At 53.3% G+C, this 25,264-nt stretch overlaps 1 protein-coding gene across 2 annotated transcripts in view; it reads left to right on the forward strand.

The window, feature by feature from the left end:
* The first annotated feature begins 9,028 nt into the window (after positions 1–9,028).
* The window catches only part of LOC134339764 (reticulon-3-like), a 42,130-nt gene continuing 25,894 nt past the window's right edge, over positions 9,029–25,264 (forward strand). Inside the window, exons 1-2 of one of the 2 annotated variants that reach the window (XM_063036530.1) lie at positions 9,029–9,318; positions 20,690–23,617. In XM_063036530.1, the coding sequence (XP_062892600.1) occupies positions 9,222–9,318; positions 20,690–23,617 (3,025 nt within the window). In that variant the 5' untranslated portion in view covers positions 9,029–9,221. The remainder of the gene's footprint in view (positions 9,319–20,689; positions 23,618–25,264) is intronic. The other variant, XM_063036531.1, reaches the window with a different exon arrangement.

Here is a 25,264-nt window from a genome sequence, read left to right on the forward strand (position 1 = left end):
GTGTGTGTGTGTGTGAGAGAGAGACAGTGTGTGTGTGTGTGAGTGTGAGAGAGAGAGTGTGTGTGTGTGTGAGAGACAGAGTGTGTGTGTGTGTGTGAGAGTGTGTGAGAGAGCGAGTGTGTGTGTATGTGAGAGAGAGACAGAGAGTGTGTGTGTGTGTGTGTGTGTGTGTTTCGTTTCCTCCGGGTGCTCCGGTTTCCCCCCACGCTACAAAGAGGTACGGGTTCGTAGGTTAATCAGTCATTGTAAATTGCCCTGTGAATTGTAAATTGTAAATTGTAAATTGCTCGGGTGAAATCGGTGGGAGCAGTAAATACTTTACCTGCACCGCACTCTCTCTGTCGCTGTGACACTTTATTCTGTATTTTGTCAATGTTTCACCTTACTCTGCTTCGATACACTGTGTAATAATCTGATCTGTGTGAACAGTGTTCGGGTATCTCAGCACGGAACAACAATAAACCGGCACGACGCCTCATTTGACCCTTGGGTGAAGGACTTGCTGTAGGAAGAGACTTGATTCAGATTAGTTTATATAACCTGTCTATCATCTGCCCCTGGTGCTTCCTTTCTCCCACGGTCCATTCTCCTCTCCTGTCAGATTCCTTCTTCTCCAGCCCTTCGCCTTTTCCAGCCATCACCCCTCAGCTTCCAACTTCACCTGGCCTCCCCCAGCTAGCCTCCTTCCCCTCTCCCCTCACCTTTTGATCCTGGCGTCTCCCCCCTTCCTTCTCAGTCTTGATGAAGGGTCTGGGCTGGAAACGACGACTGCCTACAGCCCTCCATAGACGCTGCCTGGCCTGCTGGGTCCCTCCAGCATCTTGTGCGTGTTGCTCTGGGTTTCCAGCTGTCATGGTCCGGTCCATGAAGTCTGCGTTCCGGTTCATGGTCCGGTCTGTGGACTCCGGACTCCGGGTCTTCCGGCTGTCCCTTGTTTCAGTTGGGCTTAATCATAGTTGCCTGATGCTCGTCTTGGGACTGGGAATATAAGTGGCCCTGGGTTCAAGCGTGGTTGGTGGTTCGTCTTGTCAGTATCCCGTCCTTGCCTGTGTGGGGGTAAGTCAAGCCCGCTTTGCCATACCCTGTGGTTGGATCTGTCCTTTCCTGTCCTTGCCTCTGTTGAGCAAGCCAGGCTGTCTTTGCCATTACCCTGAGGCTGGACTGTTCCCTTCTCTTCCTTCTGGAGCATTGCCTGCAACCTTGTCAAGTTCAACCAGAGCAAGACTGGAGCCTTGCTGCATCCAGATAGGGAACTGTCTTTGTGTCCACGCCTTCACTAGGTAGGCCTGGCCATTTGCCGCTACCTAGTGTTGGGAACCGTCTCTGTGTCCACGCCTTCGCTAGGTAGGTCCTGCCATTTGCCGCTACCTAGTGTTGGGAACCGTCTCTGTGTCCACGCCTTCACTAGGTAGGCCTGGCCATTTGCCGCTACCTAGTGTTGGGAACCGTCTCTGTGTCCACGCCTTCGCTAGGTAAGTCCTGCCATTTGCCGCTACCTAGTGTTGGGAACAGTCTCTGTGTCCACGCCTTCACTAGGTAGGCCTGGCCATTTGCCGCTACCTAGTGTTGGGAACCACTTTGTCATGTTCAGCATTCTGTGTAGAGCCCCAGCCCCAAGTCCTGTTCCCAAGGAGGGGTCCTGGCTCTGTGTTCCGTGTTCCAGTCCTGGCCCTAAGTCCTGATCCCAAGGAGGGATCCCAGCTCTGTGTTCCATGCCCTTGTGTTCCTGTCTCTGAAGTTCAAGGCTCTGTGTTCCCGTGCTCTAGACCAAGGCTCTGTATTCCTGTCCTCCCCAAGACCAAGGCTCTGTGTTCTGCGTTCTTGTCGTCTCAAGTCCAAGGTTCCGAGGTTCCTGTCATCTCAAGTCCAAGGCTCGGCTGTTCCTGAGTACCAAGTCAAGGCTTTGTGTTCTCAACCTGTGCTGGAGTTCCCTTGTCTTGCCCAGGAGTCTCTCGTTCTATCTTGAAACCTCGCCTAGTCCTGTCTGCCAAGACCACATCATGTCTTCGCCTAGTTCCGGAGTCTGAGCCCGAGTCAAGACCCAGGTTCTGGGTCCTTGGCCAGTCTCTGGCTCGGAGTCCGAACCCAATCCTCAAGGAACCCAAGCCATGTCCAGTCCTGTAGCCACATCATGTCCTCGCCTAGTTCCTGGGTCCGAGCCCGAATCAAGACCCAGGATCTGGGTCCTTGTCCAGTCTCTGGCTCGGAGACCAAGCCCAGGCTCCTAGTTCCCAGTTCCTTGTCCTGGTCCCACTTGCCTAGTCAATGTCCTAGCCCAAGTCTATGTTCTTGTCCCAGCTCCTGGTCTGTATCCAGTCACATCCCCAACTCTAGTCCTGTCCTGTTCCTCGCACTTCCGTATCTGTGTCTTGCATTTGGGTCCCCTCCCAATGCCCCTCTCTATGACACCAGCATCTGCTTGTCCACACCAGGGTGCAATAAAGATCAACGCTCACAAGCAGCAAACACCGCGTGTTAGCTTCATCTACTGCTGGTACATCCAGGCAAACCAGAGTAGAATGCACATTGTGCGAGAACAAGCTGGGGGCAGCCTGCAAGTGTGGTCCCTCTTCCGGCGCCAACACAGCATGTCCATGACTCATTAACCCTTGCCTGTACGGCTTTTAGGAATGTGGGAGGAAACCGGAGCACCCAGAGGAAACCCATGCGGTCACGGGGAGAATGTACAAACTCCTTACAGTCAGTGGTGGGAATTGAACCCATGATCACTGGTGCTGTATAGTCTTATGGTAACTGCTATGTTACCGTGCCAACCAACCAAAATAATAATGATGATATTACAACCAATTAGTTATTGCAGATAGGACAATCACAGTAGAAAGAAGAAATATTCTAGAATGAAAAACTACACACAGATAAAGACTGACAAGCCACTGATATGGGAAAGAAGATGAACTGTGCAAATACTATGATAATAATAATTTTTTTATATAGGCATTCGTTAGTCTCGTGAGACCATGGATTTGCGCCTTGGAAGGTTTCCAGGGCACAGGCCTGGGCAAGGTTGTATGGAAGACCAGCAGTTGCCCATGATGCAAGTCTCCCCTCTCCATGACACCGATGTTGTCCAAGGGAAGGGCATTAAGACCCATGCAGCTTGGCACCGGTGTCGTCGCAGAGCAATGTGTGGTTAAGGGCCCTGCTCAAGGACACACACGCTGCCTCAGCCAAGGTTCGAACTAGTGACCTTCAGATCACTGGACAAACGCCTTAACCACTTGGCCATGCGCCAATGCTAATAATAATTATAAATAAATAAACAGAAAATTCCCTTGTGGACCAGGTGGTTAACACAAAAATTATCAAAGATATGAAACCCCCTGGTTTCCTTGGCTGCCTAAGTCGAGGGAAAACACTGCCTGGTCCTGTTGAACTCGTGTTTCCCGGCTGCTTAGAACCATTTGTTCTAGGTTTAGCTCCAGTTTCAAGGACTATGAGACTCGGCTTCTCTGAGTCAAGGCTCCATACCAGGGCTCGGTGGCAAGATTCCTCCTGCTTGCTGTTCGGTGTTTATGCCCGTGTAAACACCCAAACTCAATCTCCGTGCCTGTGTCCTGCCCTTGGGTTCGCTTCCTTCGGGAGAACGCTATGGGGGGGTCGCCGGCTCAACCCTCCCCGCCTTCAAAAGGCCGTGCCTCAAGAAGGCGGCCTCCATCAGTGAGGACTTCCACCATCTGCGACTTGCCCGCTTCTCGATACCAGCAACGGGGAGGAGATACGGGAGCCTGAAGACATTTCAGGAACAGGTTTCAGATCTCAAAACTGTCCACGAACCCAATTTCCTTCGCTCCACGACCTCGTGGGTTTCCTCCCATGTTCCAGAGACATATGGGCTTGGGGTATTAAATTTCAAAGTAACTTTTATAATCAAGGCGCCTATCTGTCACCATATACATTCCTGTGGACATACTCTATGAATCTATAGAATAATACCCATTACAGATTCAGAATCGGGTTTAATATCACCGGCATATGCCGCGAAATTTGTTGTCTTTGTGACAGCGTTACAATGCTATACATAATAATAGAAAAAAAACTGAATTATGGTAAATATATATTAAATAGTTAAATTAAATAAATAGTGCAAAAACAGAAACTAAAAAAGTAGTGAGGTAGTGTTCGTGGGTTCAATGTCCGTTCAGAAATCTGATGGCAGCTGTTCCTGAATCGCTGAGTGTGTGTCTTCAGGCTCCAGTACCTCCTCCCTGATGGTAGCAATGAGAAGAGGGCACGTCCTGGCTGATGGGGGTCCTTAATGATGGATGCTGCCTTTCTGAGGCATCGCTCCTTGAAGATGTCCTGGATAGTATGGAGGCCGGTGCCCGTGCTGGAGCTGACTGAGTTTACAACCCTCTGCAGCTTATTTCAGTCCTGTGCAGTAGCCCTCCCCTGCCCCCCTCCATGCCAGACCGTGATGCAGACGGTCAGAATGCTCTCCACCATACATCTGTAGAGATTTGCCCTGAGAGTCTGTGGTGACAAACCAAATCTCCTCAAATTCCTAGTGAAATATAGCCTCTGTTGTGCCTTCTTTGAAGCTGTATCGACATGTTGGATACATCCTCAGAGGTGTTGACACCTAGGAACTTGAAGCTGCTCACTCTCTCCACTTCTGGTCCCTCTATGAGGATTGGTGTGTGTCACTCATCTTACCTTCCTGAAGTCCACAATCAGCTCTTTAGTCTTACTGACGTTGATATGGGCGAAGAAGAAGGAATCTGATAGTTATTCCCTGGAGCGTAGAAGAATGAGGGGAGATTTGATTGAGGTATATAAAATTATGATGGGTATAGATAGAGTGAATGCAAGCAGACTTTTTCCACTGAGGCAAGGGGAGAAAAAAACCAGAGGACATGGGTTAAGGGTGAGGGGGGAAAAGTTTAAAGGGAACATTAGGGGGGCTTCTTCACACAGAGAGTGGTGGGAGTATGGAATGAGCTGCCAGACAAGGTGGTAAATGCGGGTTCTTTTTTAACATTTAAGAATAAATTGGACAGATACATGGATGGGAGGTGTATGGAGGGATATGGTCCGTGTGCAGGTCAGTGGGACTAGGCAGAAAATGTTTCGGCACAGCCAAGAAGGGCCAAAAGGACTGTTCCTGTGCTGTAGTTTTTCCATGGTTTCTATGGGAGAAAGGGAAGGAGGAGGGGAACCAGAGGGAGATGATAGGCAGGTGAGGAGAAGAGAAGGGGTGAGGGGGCAACCAGAATGGGGAATGAGAAAAGAGAGTGGGATGGGGGGGGGAGAAATGACTGGAATTCAGGGAAATCGACATTCTTGCCATCAGGTCCAACGCTCTGATGGTGATGGAAGTGAAGACCGCCATTTCCGTCGTGCCTTCCAGCACTTCGGGATTTTCCGATGTGGTTGGAGACGCAAAAGACTGCCGATACCGGAATATGGGAGCATCAAACAATCTCCAGGAGGACTCAGTGGGTTGAGCAGCATCTTTGAGACCGTGTGTGTTCTCAAAGTTTACAGACTGTTGTACTGCGGCCCTGTCTACCAGTGCCGCGGAGGCAAAGCTGGCCCACAGTCACCAACAGAAGTTCGGGTGGAGTGTCATTAGCCCAGTGGGCCTCTGGGACTTGCCAGAGAGAGTTGGCCTTTGGGGTTTCTTCAGCACACATATTTCCTGCCTGTTGTCCTGAGAGCCGTCAAGCCCTTGTGCTTTCTGCGTAATAATACAGAACAGTATGGCACAGGAGCAGGACATTCGGCCCACAATATTGTGCCTAACCGGCTAAAAACCAAATCAAAAACATTCACAGACTAATCCTTCCTACCTACACAATGTCCATGTCCCTCTATCTTCCTCACATCCATTTGCCTATCAAACATCTCTTAAAAGCCTCTAATGTATTTGCCTCCACCACACCAGGTATCCACCACTCTCTGAGCAAAAATCTTACCCCTCACATCCCCTTTGAACCTGCCCCCCCTCTCACCTTCAATGCATGCCCTCTATTAGACATTTCAACCCTGGGAAACAGATACCCCCTCTCTACTCTATCTATGCCTTTCATAATCTTACAAACCTCAATCAGGTCTCCCCTCAGTCTCCAACAATCCAGAGAAAACAATCCGGCCTCTTGCGATAGCACATGCCCGTTAAACCAGGCAGCATCCTGGTGAGCCTCTTCTGCACCCCCTCCAAAGCCTCAATACCGTTCCGATAGTGGGAAGTCATCTTGTCAAGTTAACTGTGACTGGCACGGGTTTCCCGCATTCCGTCATTATCTCATGGGGACTCCTGTTTAGCTCTGGAGTGGAGTCCTTGTGTTTGTGGAGGAGGATTTGTCACACGGTGTCGCTCAGTCGTACCTTTCAGTCTCTGTTGGTATTCCGATGTCTGACCTCCTGTTTCTGTCTCTACCTGGGGAGTCTGTCATTCCTCTGCCCCTGGGTCCAGCCCTGCCAGTGCTCACTGTGTAACGGGGATTTCTCCCTGGAACGTTAACCCACCGTCACCATTGCGAAGAGCGTGCCTGCTGAGTGGTGCGTGTGCCGTCTGTCAGTACGTGCACGCATCTGTGCTGTGTGTAGGTTCGAGGTGCTAGATAGTTTGATGTCAATTCCAGTACACAGGCACAAGGGAAAACAAAATAATTGTTACATGCCTTCACGACCTCTTCAGCCACCTCTTTCAGAACTCTGGGGTGTACACCGTCTGGTCCAGGTGACATCTACCTTCAGACCTTTCAGTTTCCCAAGAACCTTCTCTCTAGTTATGGTAACTTCACACACTTTATGAGCCCTGACACCTGGAACTTCCACCCTATTGCTAGCGTCTTCCACAGTGAAGACTATTGCAAAATACATATTCAGTTCCTCCATCATTGCCCCCCATTACTACCTCTTCAGCATCGTTTTCCAGTGGTCTGGTATCCACTCTCACCTCTCTTTTACACTTTATGTATTTGATGAAATTGTTGGTATCCTCTTTAATATTATTGGCTAGCTTACTCTCATATTCCATTTTTACCTTCTTAATATATCTCTAGTTGCCTCTGTTGATTTATAAACGCTTCCAAATCCTCTAACTTCCCCAGTAATTTTTGCTCTATTATATGTCTTCTCTTTGGCTTTTACCCTGGCTTCGACTTCTCTTGTTAGCCACAGTTGTGTCATCTTTCCTTCAGAACCCTTCTTCCTCTTTGGGATGTACAGTTTTTCCTGTGCCTTCCCAATCGTTCCAGAAATTCCAGCTATTGCTGCCTTGCTGTCATAGCTGCCAGTGTTTTTTTCCCCCCAATCAATTTTGGCCTATTCCTCCCCTATGCCTCATTAATTCCCTTTACTCCACTGCAATATTGATACACCTGACTTTAGATTCTCCTCCTCACATTTCAGGGTGAATTCAATCATATTATGATCACACACCCCTAAGGGTTCCTTTACCTTAAGCTCCCTAATCAATTCTGGTTCATTGCACAACACCCAATCCAGAATAGCTGACCCCCTAGTGGGCTCAACCACCAGCTGCTCTGAAAGACATCACATAGTCATTCTTGAAATTCTCCCTCTTGGAATCCAGCACCAACCTGATTCTCCCAATCTACCTGCACATTGAAACCCCCCTTGACTCCTGTAACATTGCCCTTTTGACATGCATTTTCTATCTTCCATTGTAAATTGTAGACCACATCCTTACTACTGTTTGGGGGTCTGTATACAACTCCCATCAGGGTCTTTTTACCCTCGCAGATCCTTAGCTCTACCCACAATGATTCAACACCTTCCAACCCCATGTAACCTCTTTCTAACGATTTGATTTCACTTTTTACCCAACAGAGCAACGTTGCCCCCTCATAATTTTGTGTACCTCTATCAAATCTCCCCTCAATCTTCTCAGTCAGTACGTGTGTCTATGTTGTGCGTTGACCATCCGTGGCATTTATGTTGCAACTTATGCATGAGAGTATGTGGTATGTCTACCACTGAACACCTCGCACACAAAATGCTCGAGGAACTCAGCAGATCAGGGGAATAAACAGCCGATAGACGAAGACCTTTCAGTTCATACGTGCCAGTGTTTGTTCGTCTTGTTGCGTACAATTCTGATGACAATTATCAATATATTTTGCCACCGATCCTTGCTGCAGGATACACAATATAATCGCTTTCTCCCTCCCTACGCACACACACTACTTATACTGAGGAGTGCGGCAGAACAAAGGGATCTGGGGATACAGGTCCATAATTCATTGAAAGTGTTGTCATAGTTAGATAGGGTCATACAGAAAGCTTTTGGCACATTGGCCTTCATAAATCAAAGTACTGAGTACAGGAGATGTAATGTTGAAGTTGTATAAGACATTGGTGAGGCCTAACTTGGAGTACTGTGTGCAGTTTTGGTCACCTACCGACAGGAAAGACATAAATAAGGTTGAAAGAGGGCAGAGAAAATTTACAAGGATGTTTCCGGGACCGGAGTTATATAGAACATAGAACACAATAATACAGCACAGTACAGGCCCTTCGGCCCACAATCTTGTGCTGACCCTATAAGGAAAGATTGAATAGGTTGGGACTGTATTCCTTAGAGATTGAGGGGAGATTTGATAGAGGGATACGAAATTATGAGGGGTACAGAGAGGGTAAATGCAAACAGGCTTTTTCCACTGAGGTTGGGTGGGGCTACAGCTAGAGGTCATGGGTTAAGGGTGAAAGGTGAAAAGTTGAAGGGGAGCATGAGGGGCAACTTTTCCACTCAGAGGGCGGCGAGAGTGCGGAACGAGCTGAGCTCGATTTCAACGTTGGAGAGACGTTTGGTTCGGTAGATGGGCGGTAGGGGTGCGGTGCAGGTCGGCGGGAGTACGTAGTTTAAGTGGTTCGGAACGGAATGAGCGGGCGGAATGGCCGTACATCTCTGTACAGTTTTCGCCCTCCCCGGCTGCGCCTGCCGCAATGCCGAGTGGCTTGCCTGTGAAACGATGAATCGATACCGTCTCACCTCTCACCCTGAGCGTCGGGAGGAGGGAGGTGGGCGGGCTCTCTTTTATTCCCCTCGCTCGCCTGCGCTTGTCATAACGAGTTGCGGAGCCGATTCACCGACACCGAGCTCTGGGCGGTGTCTCCCAGCCCCGGAGAAAGGCGAGCAGAGATCAGAGCGAAGAAAATATTATTATTATTTTTTAAAAACAAGAAAACAAAGCGACAGAAGATTTTAGACGGAAAACCCGAAACACGAAGGAATGGAAGATCATACCCAATCCTCCCTCGTTACCTCGTCCAAAGGAACAGAAGGCAATGTTGATTCATCCCCAGCGGCCTCGTCAGGAATGTCTGTCGGTAAGAAATCGGGAATTCAACGTGCACCGAAGGTGGAGAACGGTGCATCTTTGAAGGAGGTGGGGAGGGGATTTGCATCGCAGTCTGGGATAATTTTGCAAAGGCTTCTGTATATATCTGAATTTGGTGTGTGTGTGTGTAGGGAGGGGGCGGGTCATTTATTTGCCCTGGAGGATAACTGTGGGCGTGCAACGGGGTGGCCAGTGTTTATTTGCGAAAGCCGAAAAGAAAATGGGTGCTTTAAGGTTTTTTTTTAAAGCGCAGTAAATCTGTGAGAGAGCTTTAACAACGCCCGAGCGACTTGTTTGACCTTTGTTCCGCTTTGGGGTGTAGGGTCTGAGGGCCGGGCGCGCTCCCGACGCTGTTTGTGTACAGTATTTGTGCAGAAGGAAAGGGGGGGGTGGGGGCTCGCGTTGGAGGTAAACAAGCGCGCGGCCGCTGCTCGCTCCCGCGCACGAATGCGCGCCCGGGCCCGTCGCCTTGGTTACAATATATCAGCGGGTCGGACGGGAATACAGTGTGTCTCCTCTTCCCTCCACGGTCGCGGACGGGGCGCATGCGCGGCGGGTGCCGGCGGAGGGGGGGCGTGGCTGGAGGACTGGGGTCGGGTGGGCGTGGCCGGGTAGCCGCCGAGCGGCTCGGCCGAGACTGCTGCGGCCGGACCTCCCGGACGCGGCGCGAGGCGGGGTGGGCGTGGCTGGAGGACTGGGTGTGTGGGCGCGGCCTGCGGCAGGAGGGGGCGGGGCCTCCGTGACGCATGCGTCGCCAACCCCCGCCCGGGATACAGTGTTGCGCGTGCGGCTCCCGCTCGATACAAAGAGTCCGCAGTGCGGAAAGCAGCGCGCATGCGCGCCCGGGTTGTCACATGGCGGCGAGGGGCGAGTTATTGTCATTTACCGCCGAAAAATGCCAAATCTTGTAACTTCTCCCGAGCTGGTGCCTCCGCCACCGCCTTTATATTAATTTACGCCCAGCCACTTGGTAGTTCAGCTGTTGTGACCCGCTCTACCCCACCTTCCTGTACTGGGTCCATGGGTGCAGTTTAAATGTCGGTGGGGGTGTCTCGTCCTGTCCTGGATAATTAGATTGCTGACCTCTAATTCCTCTTAGATTAGATTACATTATTTTATTGTCAAAGGTGAGCCAGTGGGTGTTGTTTGCTTAGGTTCTCAGAAGCTGCCACACACGAGGCTGCTGGTTTCACAAGATAAGAGCCCGCTATTATTAACAGGAAAGATACTAGCATGGATAGAAGATAGTCTTGCTGGCAGGAGACAAAGATTCGGGAAACAAAGGGGGCCTTTCTTTTTGTTTGGCTGGCTGTGATAAGCGGGGCTGTGCAGGGTCTACTTCTTTCCACATTCTGCCTGTGATTTCGATGATGAAATCCCTTGCTTGGGTGAGTAATCAGATGGCAATGTCCACAGCTAGCACAGAACGGGGCAAAGATCGTGGTGTGCAAGGCACGGGAAAATTGCGTTAAAAGGCAAGGTTTCCCGGTGGCCACCCGTGTCAGTTCTTGCTTCCTGTTGTGACATGTGCCACGGCCGCCTCTGCTGAAATTCGTTACAATGCATAACAGAAAGATTATAAATTACGCTAAGAAATTTTGTATATAAATTAAGTAGTGCCAAAAGAGAGGGAAAAAATAGTGAGGTTATGTTCAATGTCCATTCACAAATCTCAAGGTGGAGGAGGAGAAGTTGTTCCTAAAATGCTCATTGTGTGTCTTCGGGCTCCTCGATGGTGGCAAAGAAACGGGGGCACGTCCCGGGTGATGAGGGACTGCGGCCTTTTCCTGAGGCGTCGCCCTTTGACGATGTCCTCGATGCCGGGGAGGCTGGTGCCCATGATGGAGCTGGCTGAGTTGACAAACTTCTGCAGCTCTTTCTGATCCTGTGCAGAACCTTGCCCTTCTCCCCCAGGTACACCAGTTAGAATTCTCTCCACCGTAACATCTGTAGGAATTTGCGAGTGTCTTTGGTAGTCAGACCAAATCTCCTCAAACTCTGAATGAAACGTAGCCGCTGTCTTGCTGTCTTTGTGTCTGCATTGATATTTTGGGACCAGGTCAGATCCTCAGAGATCTTGACCCCCAGGAACTCGAAGCTGCTCACTCTCTCCACTTCTGATCCCTCTGAGGATTGGCATGTGTTCCTTCGTCTTGCCCTTCCTGAAGTCCACAATCAGCTCTATCGTCTTACTGACGTTGAGTGCCAGGTTGTTGCTGCGACACCACTCCACTAGTTGGCATATCTCATTCCTGTACGCCCTTTCGTCACCACCTGAGGTTCTGCCAGCGACAGATGTGTTGTCAGCAAATTTACAGACAGCGTTTGAGCTGTGCCTAGCCACACAGTCACGGGTGTGGAGAGAGAGGGCTACGCACACACCTCTGTGCTGCACCAGTGTCGATTGTCGACGAGGAGGGGACGTGCCCAGCCCACGACTGCCATCTGTAAATTTGCTGATGACACAACTGTTCTCAGGTTAGACGAGCAGTGTCCCGTACTCCACCTGGGTAGCCTCCAACCTGCCCGCGTCAACGCTGATTTCTCAAACCTCCAGTGTTTTCCGCCCCCCCTTCTCTCTTTCCGCTCCCCGTCCTGGTTCCCCTCTCACCCCTTCTCTTCTCCTCACCTGCCCACACCCCTCTCCATACCAGAGACCCCGTCAATACTCACAGCACTCTCTGTTCCCCTTTTAATACCCCACACCCCTGTCTAAACCCACGCGCCTATATACCCCACAATCTCCTCTCTATATGCCACACCAGCTCTCACCCTTCTCTACCCCACAATCTGTCTCTGTGCCTCTGTCCCCCTCGCGTCCCTCCCTGTGCCTCTGTCCCCCTCGCCCCCCTCCCTGTGCCTCTGTCCCCCTCGCCCCCCTCCCTGTGCCTCTGTCCCCCTCGCCCCCCTCCCTGTGCCTCTGTCCCCCTCGCCCCCCTCCCTGTGCCTCTGTCCCCCTCGCCCCCCTCGCGTCCCTCCCTGTGCCTCTGTCCCCCTCGCGTCCCTCCCTGTGCCTCTGTCCCCCTCGCCTCCCCCTCTATATCCCTGCTATGAGGGACTGTAACTTCTTCTTCTCTTCCCCACGCCCCCCCCCACCTTTTTCCAGAATTCCCTGAGGCAGAATATAAAACAGTACAGGCACTTCAGCCCACGGTTTTGTGCTGACCTTTTAACCTGCTCTGAGATCCTTCTCAGAGTCTCTCAAATGTCCCGAGTATCCCTCCAGCACTGCCCTTGAGTTATCCTGGCTTCTGCCTCCTCCGATCCAGTCCTAGTGAAGGCTCTCGGCCCGTTTATTCCTCTCCATGGATGCTGCCTGGCTTTCTGAGTGGAACACCCTGCCGGGGTGGTGGTGGAGGCAGATACATTGGGGAATGTTTAAAGAAACTCTTAGATAGACACATAGGTAATAGAAAAATGGAGGGTCATGTAGGAGGGAGGGGTTAGATTGATCTTGGAGTGGGTTAAAAAGTTGGTAGAGCTACGGAATCAAGAGGAGTTTGCTCCTTGGCCTTACCCAGGATGAGAAGGGTCAGTCCGTTAAATACCGCACCGATGTACGTTATTAACCACATCAGAACCGCGAGCTGCAGAGAGAATCGGTCACTGGTTCATTAATGGTTCGCAGTCTGGAGGAACAGAGGGACCTTGGGCTCCACGTCCACAGATCCCTCAAAGTCGCCGCACAAGTTGATGGGGAGGTGGGGTTTGGTGTGTTGGTTCGGAGAGAATTGGTTCGATCGCGGTTCTTCCACCATTTTACGTGTGTCGCTTTGGGATTCCAGCGTTGGGCAGAATCTCTTGTTGGAGTAGGTTTGTACGCCATGAACAGGTCAATCTGCCCCCTCCCGTCCACAGAGCCCCTCCACTGTTCCAGCATCCGTGTGCCTATCCAAACGTCCCTGATGCATCTGCCACCACTAACACCCCTGGCGGGGCGTTCCACACACCCACCACTCTTGTGTTTCAGAAACAGAAAACCTACAGCACAACACAGGCCCTTCGGCCCACAAAGCTGTGCCGAACATGTACTTACTTTAGAAATTACCTACAGTTACCCACAGCCCTCTATTTTTCTAAGCTTCGTGTTCCTGTCCAAGAGTCTCTTAAAAGACCCTGTCATTTGTACCTCCACCACCGTCCCCAGCAGCCTATTCCACACACTCCCCACTCTCTACGTTTTAAAAAAAACTTACCCCGACATCTCCTCTGTACCTGCTTCCAAGCACCTTAAAACTGTGCCCTCTCGTGTTAGCCGTTTCAGCCCTGGGAAAAAGCCTCTGACTATCCACACGATCAATGCCTCTCATCGTCTTTTATTTAAAAATAAAAACCTCTGACATCTGCCCTACACTTTCCTCCTCATAATGCCTCCTCACGTTAACTACATCCGCCCCGGGAAAAAGCCTGTGGCCGTCCACTCGATCTGTGCCTCTTATCATCTTATACACATCTAATCAAGTCACCTCTCATCCTCCTCCATTCCAGAAAGAAAAGGCCCAGCTCGCTCAACCTCTCCTCATAAGACACGCTCTCTAATCCAGGCAGCATCCTGGTAAATCTCCTCCGCACCTTCTCTAAAGCCTCCACATCCTTCCTATGGTTGTTCAATCTAATATCAGAGAATATATAGTGTACAACCTGAAGTTCTTACTCTTCACAGACATCCACGAAATGGGGAAAACCCAAAGAATGAATGACAGAGACGTCAGAACCCCAAAGCCCCCTCCCCCCCCACACAAACAGTAGCAAAAGCATTGACCCTCCCCCTCCCACTTCCCCTTACTCGCCCCAGCAAAAGCACTGACCCCCCCTCCCCAGCATGCAAGCAATATAGCAAAGCTTCCCAGAGACCGTGATCTAAAGTTTATCAACAAGAAAAGCTACAGTCCATCCCAACACTTCGACATCACTAGCGATGGAGAGAGGTTGCTCCTGCAACATCGAGAAGTGGGAGGCTAGCAGCTCCTCGCCGTTTCGATGTTACAATCTGCTGGGTCGCTTCTCAGAATCATCCGACCCGACACTCCCTCTCTCTCTCTCTCCCCCCCGCCTCCCCCCGCACTTTATCTTTCTCCGAGCACCAATGGCATCAGAGGTGACTTTACAATGACCCGGGTTCGAATTCCATCTTAAAGGAGTTTGTGCGCTCTCCCCGTGACCCTGTGGGGTTCCTCCGTATGCCCTGCTTTCCTCCCACAGTACTAGTTGGTCAGTTAATTGGTCATTGTAAATTTACCCCTGATTAGGCTAGAGTTAAACTGGGGTTTGCTAGACGCCCGTGACTCAAATGGCCTGTATCTCAAAAACTATATAGTCACTCTAGGCATGGGAGTGTCTGTACACAAGGTGACTGTGACAGGAAATGATAGAGTCATGGTAGTTGGGGGTGTGGAGGGGTGGGTCAGTGGGTGGAGGTGTTGATCAGCCTCACTGCTCGGGGAAAGGAACTGTTTTTGAGTCTGGTGGTCCTGGCGTGGATGCTACGCAGCCCCCTCCCTGATGGGAGTGGGACAAACATGGGCAGGGAGGGTGGGACCCTTCATGATATTACTGACCCTTGTCCAGCCCCTGTCTGTCTGCACGTCCTCGATGCTGGGTAGGCCGGGGCCGGTGATGCGTTGGGCAGTTTGGCTGCCGGCGGTAGGGCCGCAGTCTGGTTTGTTAGTTGCCCCTCGCGAGCGCGGAGGTCCTTGGCGGCGTTGACATGGGCGGGAAGGGTTGTGAAGGTGGCAGTTCACCAGCCGGGTTTCTGAGTACGGCCACTCGGGCATCAACGTCTGAGACGCTGGAGCAAGTGCCGTGTGCCCAGCTGTCAAAAGGGCATCGGTTAAAAACTGGAGAGAGTTGGCGAGGATGTTTACCGGGGCGGGAGGTCCTGAGGAAAGCAGCATCAACCATCAGGGGCTCTCACCATACAGGATATGCTCTCCTCTTAAGGCTGACTTATACTTCTGTGTCAAATCTATGGCGTAGCCACGAACCCTACGCGGATCCCTACGCCGTAGCCTGACGCGCACCTCTCCCAAAATGTAACTGCGCGTTGCAGCAACGCGGACCGTGAGAACTGTGATTGGTCCGCTTGGTAGCATCGCATTTCCTCCGACGCTGCAATAGCTTCCCACTGGGCGACTGAAGGGCAGGGAAGGAACTCTGGCTGCAATGCTTTCCATAAAGCCCTACAGACCTCCGAAATTATGGAGGACACACTTCGCTTTCATGAGAAAAGACGCTTTAAGCTTGTTTACCCCGAGAAAGACTACCATGACCGTGAAGCCTTGCGCGGGCAGGTGTGTGCGCGAATTGCAGAGCGACGCAAACACACCAACGCGCAAGTATAAATGCTCACAACATGTGTCGGCCACTTGCGTAGGTTACGGCATCCATTTGACGCAGAAGTATAAATCAGCCTTTACTGCACCCATCTGGTAGGAGCCTGGGGTCTCTCTCCACCAGTTATTACCCCTCAACCATCAGGCTCTTAAACCAGAAAAGATAACTTCACTCGCCCCCTCACTGAACTATGGGCTTGCTTTCAAGGACTCTTCATCTCAATTCCTCAATAAATAGGCAATAAATATTTATTATTATTATTAAATTCTCTTTTGCATTTGCACAATTTGTCTTTTGCACACTGTTGGGTGCCGTCTGTCATTGATTCTATCATGGTTCTTGGATTTACTGTGTATGCCTGCAAAAGAAACCTCGGGCTTGGATATGGAGACACGTGTAGTTTGGTAATAAATCTGCTTTGAAATTTGAGCTGCACATGGAGGGAATGGACAGAGTGGGACTGTTTTCCCAGATGGAGTTCAACCCAGATAAGTGTGAGGTGGTTCATGCAGTAGGTCAAATTTGAAGGCAGAATATAGTGTTAATGGTAAGACTCTTGGCAGTGTGGAGGATCAGAGGGATCTTGGGGTCCGAGTCCATAGGACGCTCAAGGCTGCTGCACAGGTTGTCTCTGTGGTTAAGAAGGCATACGGTGTATTGGCCTTCATCAACTGTGGGATTGAGTTCAAGAGCTGAGAGGTAATATAGGACCCTGGTCAGTACTGTGCTCAGTTCTGGTCGCCTCACTGAAGGTAGGATGTGGATACTATAGAGAGAGTGCAGAGGAGATTTTCAAGGATGTTGCCTGGATTGGTGGGGGGCCGGCTGGTGGCGTAGTGGCATCAGCGCCGGACTTCGGAGCGAAGGCACCTGAGTTCGAATCCAGCCGGCTCCCTTGCACGCTTTCCATCCGTGCTGGGTTGAGCGTCGAGCTAGCAACTCGGCCTCGTAAAAATAAGAAAGCCCGCTAAAAAAACGCTGTCACGACGGCGTCCAGATGACTCCACTCGGAGTTAAGGGCTTTCCTCTTCTTCTTCCTGGATTGGGGAGCATGCCTTATGAGAATAGGAAACTCGGCCTTTTCTCCTTGGAGCGACGGAGGATGAGAGGTGACCTGATAGAGGTGTATAAGAGGATGAGAGGCATTGATCATGTGGATAGTCAGAGGCTTTTCCCCAGGGCTGAAATGGCTAACAGGAGTGGGCATAATTTTAAGGGGCTTGGAAGTAGGTATAAGGGGGATGTTGGAGGTATGTTTTTCACACACACAGTGGTGGGTGCGTGGAATGCACTGCCTGCAACAGTGGTAGAGGTGGATACAATAGGGTCTTTTAAGAGACTCTTGGGTACATGGAGCTTGGGAAAATAGAGGGCTGTGCGGTAGGGAAATTCTAGGTGGTTTCTGCAGTAGGTCACATGGTCAGCACGACATTGTGGGCCGAAGGGCCTGTAATTTGCTGTGGATCTCTGTGTTGTCTGTGCAGACCGCGTCAAGTATTGAACCCAGGCCGCTGAGATTGTGGTACAGTTGTGTCGACCTTTCTACTGTTGCTAAATAAATGACTAAGCTGGCTTCCTGTAGCACGCCCACAAGGCACGAACCCCAACCCGCACGGCTTTGGAATGCGTGAGGCAACTGGAGGAGTCGGGTAGAACATTGAACGCGGATCACTGGCACTGTGACTTTGTAATGCTAACCACCACCCTATCGGGCTGCCTTGTGGACGTACAATCATAAACTATTCTGTGTAATTATTGTGTTTTTTGTTGTATTCTTTGTATTGTGTGTGGTTTTGCCCCCCCCCCCCCCCCGGATCTGGAGTAACAATTATTTTGTTCTCCTTTACACTTGTGTGCTGGAAATGACATTAAACAATCTTGGTAGAGAGGGGCAGGGAAGGTCTGACCCATTTATTGAGGATAGGGTCTGGAGTTACCATATAGACTTCCATTGTGAGCTGGAGTAGACATATCTCCTGTGTCAATGGGAATCAGAATTGGGTTTAACATCACTGGTATATGTCGTGAAATGTGTTGTTTAGTGGTTCCAGAACTTTGCAAAACACAAAAACTATAAATTACAGCAAGAAAAAAATAAAATTAGTGCAAAAAAACCGAAGAAATGAGGGGGGGGAAAACATTGAGGTAAAGCACGTGGGTTCGTTGTCTGTTTGGAAATCTGGTGGAGGGGAAGAGGCTGTTCCTGAATCGCTGAGTGTGTGTCTCCAGGCTCCTGTACCTCCTCCCGGATGGTAGCAATGAGAAGAGGGCAGGTCCTGGGTGATGGGGGTCCGTAATGATGGACGTCAGCTTTCTTTTTGGTTTTTGTTTGAGGCATCTCCTTTTGAAGGTGCCCTGGATGGTGGAGAGAGTTGTGCCCGCAATGGGGCTGGCTGAGTTGGCAACCCGATTCTGTGCAGTGCCCCCTTCCCCCCGCCGTACCAGACAGTGACGCAGCTGGTCTGAATGCTCTCCACGGTGCGTCTGTAGAAATTTGCGGGAGTGTTTGGTGACGAGCCCCAAAGTTCAAAGTACATTTATTATGTGTTGCACAACCATGAGATTCGTCTCTGTACAGGCAGCTGTGAAACCAAGAACCCACCCTCCCCCCATGCGGGGGAATTAAAAAGACCAATAAACACCCAGTATGCAGAGGGAGAACAGATGCTGCAAACAATAAATGCAAACGAATCGCGTTCTGAACTGAAGTCCACAAAGGGAGTCTTGGTTCAGCGCAGAGTAAACGTCATGGGGGACTGAGCCGAACCAGCCTGTCCTTTGCCTCAGGGCCCCGACAAATTTGGCCCCGTCGGGAGAAGGCCCGTCCAGACATCGGGTTCAGTCGCTTTAATACGCCGGGGGATCTGGACCCCACCGCTGCCTCGATTGGGCCCTGTACCTGACTTTTAACGGTCCGGCCTGGCGCTTAACTTACTCGGACCCCAGGTCTCCCTCACCTCGGTTCTGCCACATCGAATTGCCTCTAGGTCCAAAGGAAGTTTGCTGTTTGCCAGATTAACAAAGTAAATATTTGTTCTTGTTTTGATAACCACCGGCCAGGAGTCGCAGAGATTCACCAGCACCATCTTAATACCAGAGGCCTTAAACCCAGTCTCCTTGATCAAGCCTCCTTCGGGAAATGCAGGGGGTTGCTCGAGTAGGTCGGGACGCGGGAGTGTGTTCACTTGTCCAGCCGCTAATTCCCAGCGTGCGTGTCACTCCGAGGAGTTTCCCAAGATACAGAGTAACAGTGATTCCGAGCTCTGCTTTGAGCTCAAAGTTCAGAGGAAATTTGTTATCAATGCCATACACCACCTGGACATTCATTTTCTTGCAGGCATTCACAGGAAAGTAGATAAATAGGATTTATGAAAACTATACATAAAGACTGACAAACAACCAGTGTATAAAAGACAATCTGTGTAAATAAAAAGTATTGAGAATCCCTGAGAGTGGGGTCTGTAGGTTGTGGGATCAGTTCAGTGTTGAGGTGAGTGAAGTTATCCACTCTGCTTCAGGAGCCTGATGGTTGAGGGGTAATAACTGTTCCTGAACCTGGTGGTGTGGGTCCTGAGGCTCCTGTACCTCCTTCCTGAAGGTTGAGGGGTAATAACTATTCCTGAACCTGGTGGTGTGGGTCCTGAAGCTCCTGTACCTTCTACCTGATGGTACCAGTGAGAATAGAGCATGGGCTGGGGTGGTGGTGGGGGTCCCGATGATGGATGCCCCTCTCTTCGGACGGCGCTCAGTGGCGGGGAGGCTTTGCCCGTGACAGAGTGGGCAGCCTCCACCGCTTTCCGTTGACGCTTCTGTTCCCGGGCACTGGTGATCCTGCACCCCCCGGGGTGGGGTTGGGATACCGGTTCCTGCGGTCTTTTCCCTCATCCTTCCCTGAGCCCCCAGCCCGATGGTGGCGACGAGAGAGAGAGAGAGGGGGGGAGGGAGAATGGCCTGGGTCTTAGTGACGGCAGCTGCTTTCCTCAAGGGTCAGCTTTATTCCCCTCGCACGTTTACAGGCACTGGGGATTTGCTGTGGTGTGTCAGTCAGGCAGCACCTGAAAGAAAATTCAACAATTATACAGAAAGTTGGAGGTTAAAGAACAGATATAGAAGGAAATGTGCAGAAAGACTCAAATACAACATAAACAGTTTTATTTTAAAAAGTGATTTCGAGTGTTTCCAGGGCAGTAGAGGGGGATGGGGTGGGCTAACAGAATGGTTGATCAGATTAACTGCCTGGCGGAAGAAACTTGAGTTTCGAGGCTTTGCAGTGTCCGCGATGGTTCTGATTTTTTCTTTCTCTCTCTCTCTCTGCCTAGCGAGTTTCCGTTGAGCATGCTGGGCGGCGGGGAAGGCTATGCCTGCAGGCTGGGATCGGCTGTTGAGGGGGCCGCCCAGCCGGTCTCCGCGCGGGGCGCAGGGCGCGGAGGAGCCGCGTGCTTGTCTCCCAGGCTGCTTGGACCCATTTCTCCCCTTTTCCGTTGCTCTGCGCGGGGGGGGGGGCGGCCATTTCGAGGAGTTGGTCTCGGTGGGTGGGTGGGGGGGGGAGCACGTTGCTATCTCCAATTCCCTCCACGTAGCTGTCACCCCTCTGCTTCTGGAGTCGGGTGGGTGGGGGAAGGTCTCGGCCGGGAAGTAACGTTGCTGCGAGTCAGTACTGACACTTCCCGTCCGGGAAGCCAGTGAGGCTCGTCCAGTTGGATCTGACCTTCATCTCCCTTTTTGCGTTCCTCTTTTTTTTCCTCTCTCTGTCATTTCTTTTGGGTTGCAATTTCCTTCCTGAGTCCTCAGATGGTTGGGGGTGGGGGGGTGGGGGAAGCAATGCTGCAACTCTGTTGTGAAAGTCGTTGCAATTCAGTCGTCCATCCCGTGCATGTGTGCTGTGGTCGTGGTCTTTTTTCTTTTGCACCTCCCTCCCTCCCTCCCTCCTCCCTCAGCCTCTCACCTTGCCCATGAGCTCTGCATGCTGCAAGACTGGCTCCTGTCTGTTTTCTGGTTTCTGAACTTGTGTTGCTATCTGGTCACAGAGCGATCTCCGCCACCACCACCACCACAAAGTGCCCCCGGGCCGGCGGGACCACCCTCGCCGCCTCCTCTGCCCGCCTCGCCCCCTCCGCCCCGGACCCCCGAGGCTGCCACTCCAGACCGAGGCCCGCCCGGCCCGCCGGAGGAGGAGGAGGAGGAGGTTGTCTCGGGGACGCGGGGCGCCGGCGGGCCGCAGAGGGCGGGGCCGGGTCCTGGAAGCTACCTGGAGAAGTACAGTTGGATGAGCCAGCCCGGGCTGACGTTCGAGAGGGAGGGGCGGCCGGCAGCGGCCGAGAAGCGCCCGCCGGCGGACCTCGGAGCCGGGAGGGACCAGGCCAAGAGCGACCCGTCCTCCGTCGACTCCTCGCAGGAGGAGGACTCCCTGGAGAGGCTGACGCCCGACTCGCCATTCGAGGTGCTGGCCGAGGCGCAGGAGAAGGAGCCCCGCCCCGCACCGGCAGCTGAGGAGCGCCCGCTGGGGCTGGAGGAGCCCTCCCCCGCCGGAGGAGCGGCGGGCGGGAGTGGGCCCAACGGAGCGAGGGCCGAAGTTGGCGCTGTTCCGGGGCCAGAGGGCGCGAGGTGCAGCTTCCTGTCGGGCAACCAGTCCTCCCGCCGCCCCGAAGCTCAGGAGGAGGCTCCCGGCTTGGGAGGCAGACCCACAGCGGCAGAGCAGGGAAGGGCGGAAGAAGTGCAGTCTTTGGCCACAGTAGTGTCTCTGGAGAGCTTCCAGCCGCCCCCGCCCCTGCCTGCATTAACGACCGTCCTCCCTGAATCTTCCAGCCCTGGTCCGCAGGCTAAGGACGGGTCCGTCACCTTGGACCAGCGTCCGGCGGACGGACGGTTTCAGCCAGTTACCTCCCCCTCAGTTGGGGCACCGTCCTCGGCAGAGGTCTGCACAGTCCAGCCCGCACTGCCCGTTGCGGACGGGCACGTGGAGAATTTAGACCAAGTGTCTGAGGCCAAGACTTCGACTGACAGGGGCGGCGGTGAGACACGACCCGGCCCCTGGTCCCCGGGGGAGGCTCCCCCACGCGTTAACGAAGCCGCCCCGGTGTGGTGCCCACCCCGAGCCCCAGCCGTCCGGACCACCGCTGCCCTCGACCGCGCTCAGCCGGAACCACCGAGGGCGGACAGATCCGGGGAATCCAGGGACGTGGCCGTCGCGGTTCTCAAAGGGCCCCCGGGTCCCCAGCCTGTGGCCCGGGAGGCAGCCGCCGTGGCGGGGCTGCCCGGCGTTTACGGCGGCCAGCAGAATGTGGGTCTGGTGTCAGTCACTAGCATCACCGAGGTAGCCCGGGAGCAGGGCGTTGGCGCCGGAGAGGTGAAGGCAGTCAGCCCTGTGAGCCGAGGTGCCGAGGGGGATGGGAGCCAACCAGGAGACACCCGCGCTTCCCAGCCGGAAAACCAAACAGGATTGGGCACAGCTTCCCAGCCGGAAAAACAAACAGGATTGGGCACAGCTCCCCAGCCGGAAAAACAAACAGGATTGGGCACAGCTTCCGGGCCGGAAAAACAAACAGGATTGGGCACAGCTCCCCAGCCGGAAAAACAAACAGGATTGGGCACAGCTTCCCAGCTGGGAAAACAAACAGGATTGGGCACATCTTCCCAGCCAAAGGACAAGGCAGGATTGGGCACAGCTTCCGGGCCGGAAAAACAAGCAGGATTGGGCACAGCTTCCCAGCTGGAAAAACAAACAGGATTGGGCACCGCTCCCCAGCCGGAAAAACAAACAGGATTGGGCACAGCTCCCCAGCCGGAAAAACGAGCAGGATTGGGCACAGCTCCCCAGCCGGAAAAACAAACGGGATTGGGCACAGCTTCCCAGCTGGAGAAACAAACAGGAGTGGGCACCGCTCCCCAGCGGGAAAAACAAACAGGATTGGGCACAGCTCCCCAGCCGGAAAAACGAGCAGGATTGGGCACAGCTCCCCAGCCGGAAAAACAAACAGGATTGGGCACAGCTTCCCAGCTGGGAAAACAAACAGGATTGGGCACAGCTTCCCAGCCGGAAAAACAAGTAGGATTGGGCACAGCTTCCCAGCCAGAAGAACAAGCAGGATTGGGCACAGCTTCCCAGCTGACAGACCAAGCAGCATTGGGCACCACTTCCCAGCTGGAGGACCAAGCAGGATTGGGCACAGCTTCCCAGCTGGAGGACCAAATAAAACTGGGCACAGCTTCCCAGCTGGAGGACCAAGCAGGATTGGGCACAGCTTCCCAGCTGGAGGACCAAATAAAACTGGGCACAGCTTCCCAGCCGGAGGACCAAGTAAAATTGTGCACAGCTTCCCAGCCAGCGGACGGGGCAGGAGTTCCAGGTCATCAACCTGAGGGAGGGGCCACAGGAGGGATGGGGGGACTGGCGCAAGGAAGAATCGGAGCTGTGTCGCCTCCTATGTCGGTGGGCATTGGCCCAGCCGAGGGACGCTGGTCAGCGGCAGACGAGCAGAAAGCCAGCCCCAAGAGCTCACCGGACGCGGCTACGGCGGACAGCCCCGACCTAGAGAGTCCCAGCCTCGAACTAGGGGACACGTCCTCCCCACTTCTGGAGATGATCCGCAGGTCGGAAATGCAGAGGGGCCTGCTGGCCCGGGAGCAGCAGGAGACGCCGCCGGCGGTCACGAAGCAGTTGGCTGTCGTCAAGCCCAGCCCCGTTCTGGTTGTTCTGGAGACCCCATCTGTCGTCATTGGACCCCCATCCGGCCCCACCCCAGAGCCCGAGCCGTCCGGGAGCCCGTCGCCCGCCGAGGGAGGCGGAGGAGTGGAGACGGGGGAGCGGACCAGCCCCCCTGCCCCCCGGGAGCCCGCCCTTCCACCGGCGTCCCCCTCTGAGCCCTCGCCGGCTGGTGGAGAGGAACGGGAAGACCAGGAGACCCCGGAGGAGGTGGTTGGTGGGGAGGCTGCGGAGAGAGAGAAGAGAACCACAGGTACAAGCTTAGCTGTCTGCTTGTTGTTTCGTTTAACCGCATTCCCCACCTCTTCCTGCCCCCCCCCCCCAACCTCCTTCCCAGAGTCCATCCCAGAAATTCTGGGATCTTGTACAGACCTGACCCAGCCTCACTGTGTGGTGTGCATGTGTGGGTGAAAACGAGAGTCTGTCCTTGAAGGCCAAACTCGAATTGGCAGTGGCTCCTCCCCCATTTCCTGTCTCTAAATTTCTCTCTGCTGTCTGTGGAGATCTGTCTGTCCATCTCCACAATTCCCTGATTCCCATCTCTCTGCCAATGGCCCAAGACCCTGCGAAATTCCCTCTGGAAACCCTCTCTTTTTATTTTAATAACACACGCAAAACGCTGGAGGAACTCGGCAAGTCAGGCAGCATTTATGGAGGGAGATAAACAGTCCTCTTGAAATGAAGGTTTAAGGTCAGCATTGATTGTCGGACGCCCGACGTCAGGTTAGTTTGTACACGGAAACAAAACACCGTGCAATGCGTCTTTTGCGTAAAGAGCTAGCAGCTCCTCGGGATGTGCCGGGAGCAGCCCGCAGGCCTGGCCACATTCCGGCATCGTCACAGGACTCAGCGGAACAACACAGGCCGCGGTAACGACAGGTCAGGCCTCTTCCACACAGACACACATCCACCCCCAGGGCCCCCAGTCCTTAGCCCTGGACGGAGGATCTGCTCGGGGCAGCCTGCAAATGCCACCGTGCTTCCGGCAGCTCACCGGACGCCTCTGGACTGTGGGCGGCCACGGGGGAGAACGTGCAAACTCCTTGCTGGCAGTGGCAGGAATTGAAAAACCCCCTCCCCCCGGGGGTCGCTGATCGCTGACGCCGTCCATGCGCACCTCCCTTCCCTCTCGTTACCGCGGCTCCCTATTCTGGGGACAGCTTGTGTGGGGTTCACTGATTCATGCTGGTGGGAGGTGTCGGTGCAAAGCAGATCACCCGCGGGGGCGGCGGGGTCTCGCGCCGAGCCGGGGGTCGGGATCGAACCCGGGACTTTGGAGCCGTGCGGTTGCAGTGCATGTCCCTGCCTTCCCCATGCCCACCCTCCAACGGGTCCATGGTTGACCAAAGGTCAGGAAGTCCTGGTTTAAGGGGACCTGGGCCAAGTGGAATTGGTCAGCATCGAGCAGTCGGGCTGAAGGGTCTCCTTCAGTGTTTGTCACTTCATCTCAGATGCAACGCTGTCAGAGGTCACACCTTCTCCCCTCCCTGTCAGAGAACGCTGTCGGAGGTCACACCCTCTCCCCTCCCTCTCAGAGGTCACGTGTCAGAGGTCACACCTTCTCCCCTCCCTGTCAGAGACAACGTTGTTGGAGGTCACACCCTCTCCCCTCTCTCTCAGAGGTCACGTGTCGGAGGTCACACCTTCTCCCCTCCCTGTCAGAGACAACGCTGTCGGAGGTCACACCCTCTCCCCTCCCTCTCAGAGGTCACGTGTCGGAGGTCACACCTTCTCCCCTCCCTGTCAGAGACAACGCTGTCGGAGGTCACACCCTCTCCCCTCCCTCTCAGAGGTCACGTGTCGGAGGTCACACCCTCTCCCCTCCCTCTCAGAGGTCACGTGTCAGAGGTCACACCTTCTCCCCTCCCTGTCAGAGACAACGCTGTCGGAGGTGTCGTGC

The sequence above is a fragment of the Mobula hypostoma genome, chromosome 30 (assembly GCF_963921235.1).
Source record: "Mobula hypostoma chromosome 30, sMobHyp1.1, whole genome shotgun sequence".
Classification (NCBI taxonomy): Eukaryota; Metazoa; Chordata; class Chondrichthyes; order Myliobatiformes; family Myliobatidae; genus Mobula; species Mobula hypostoma.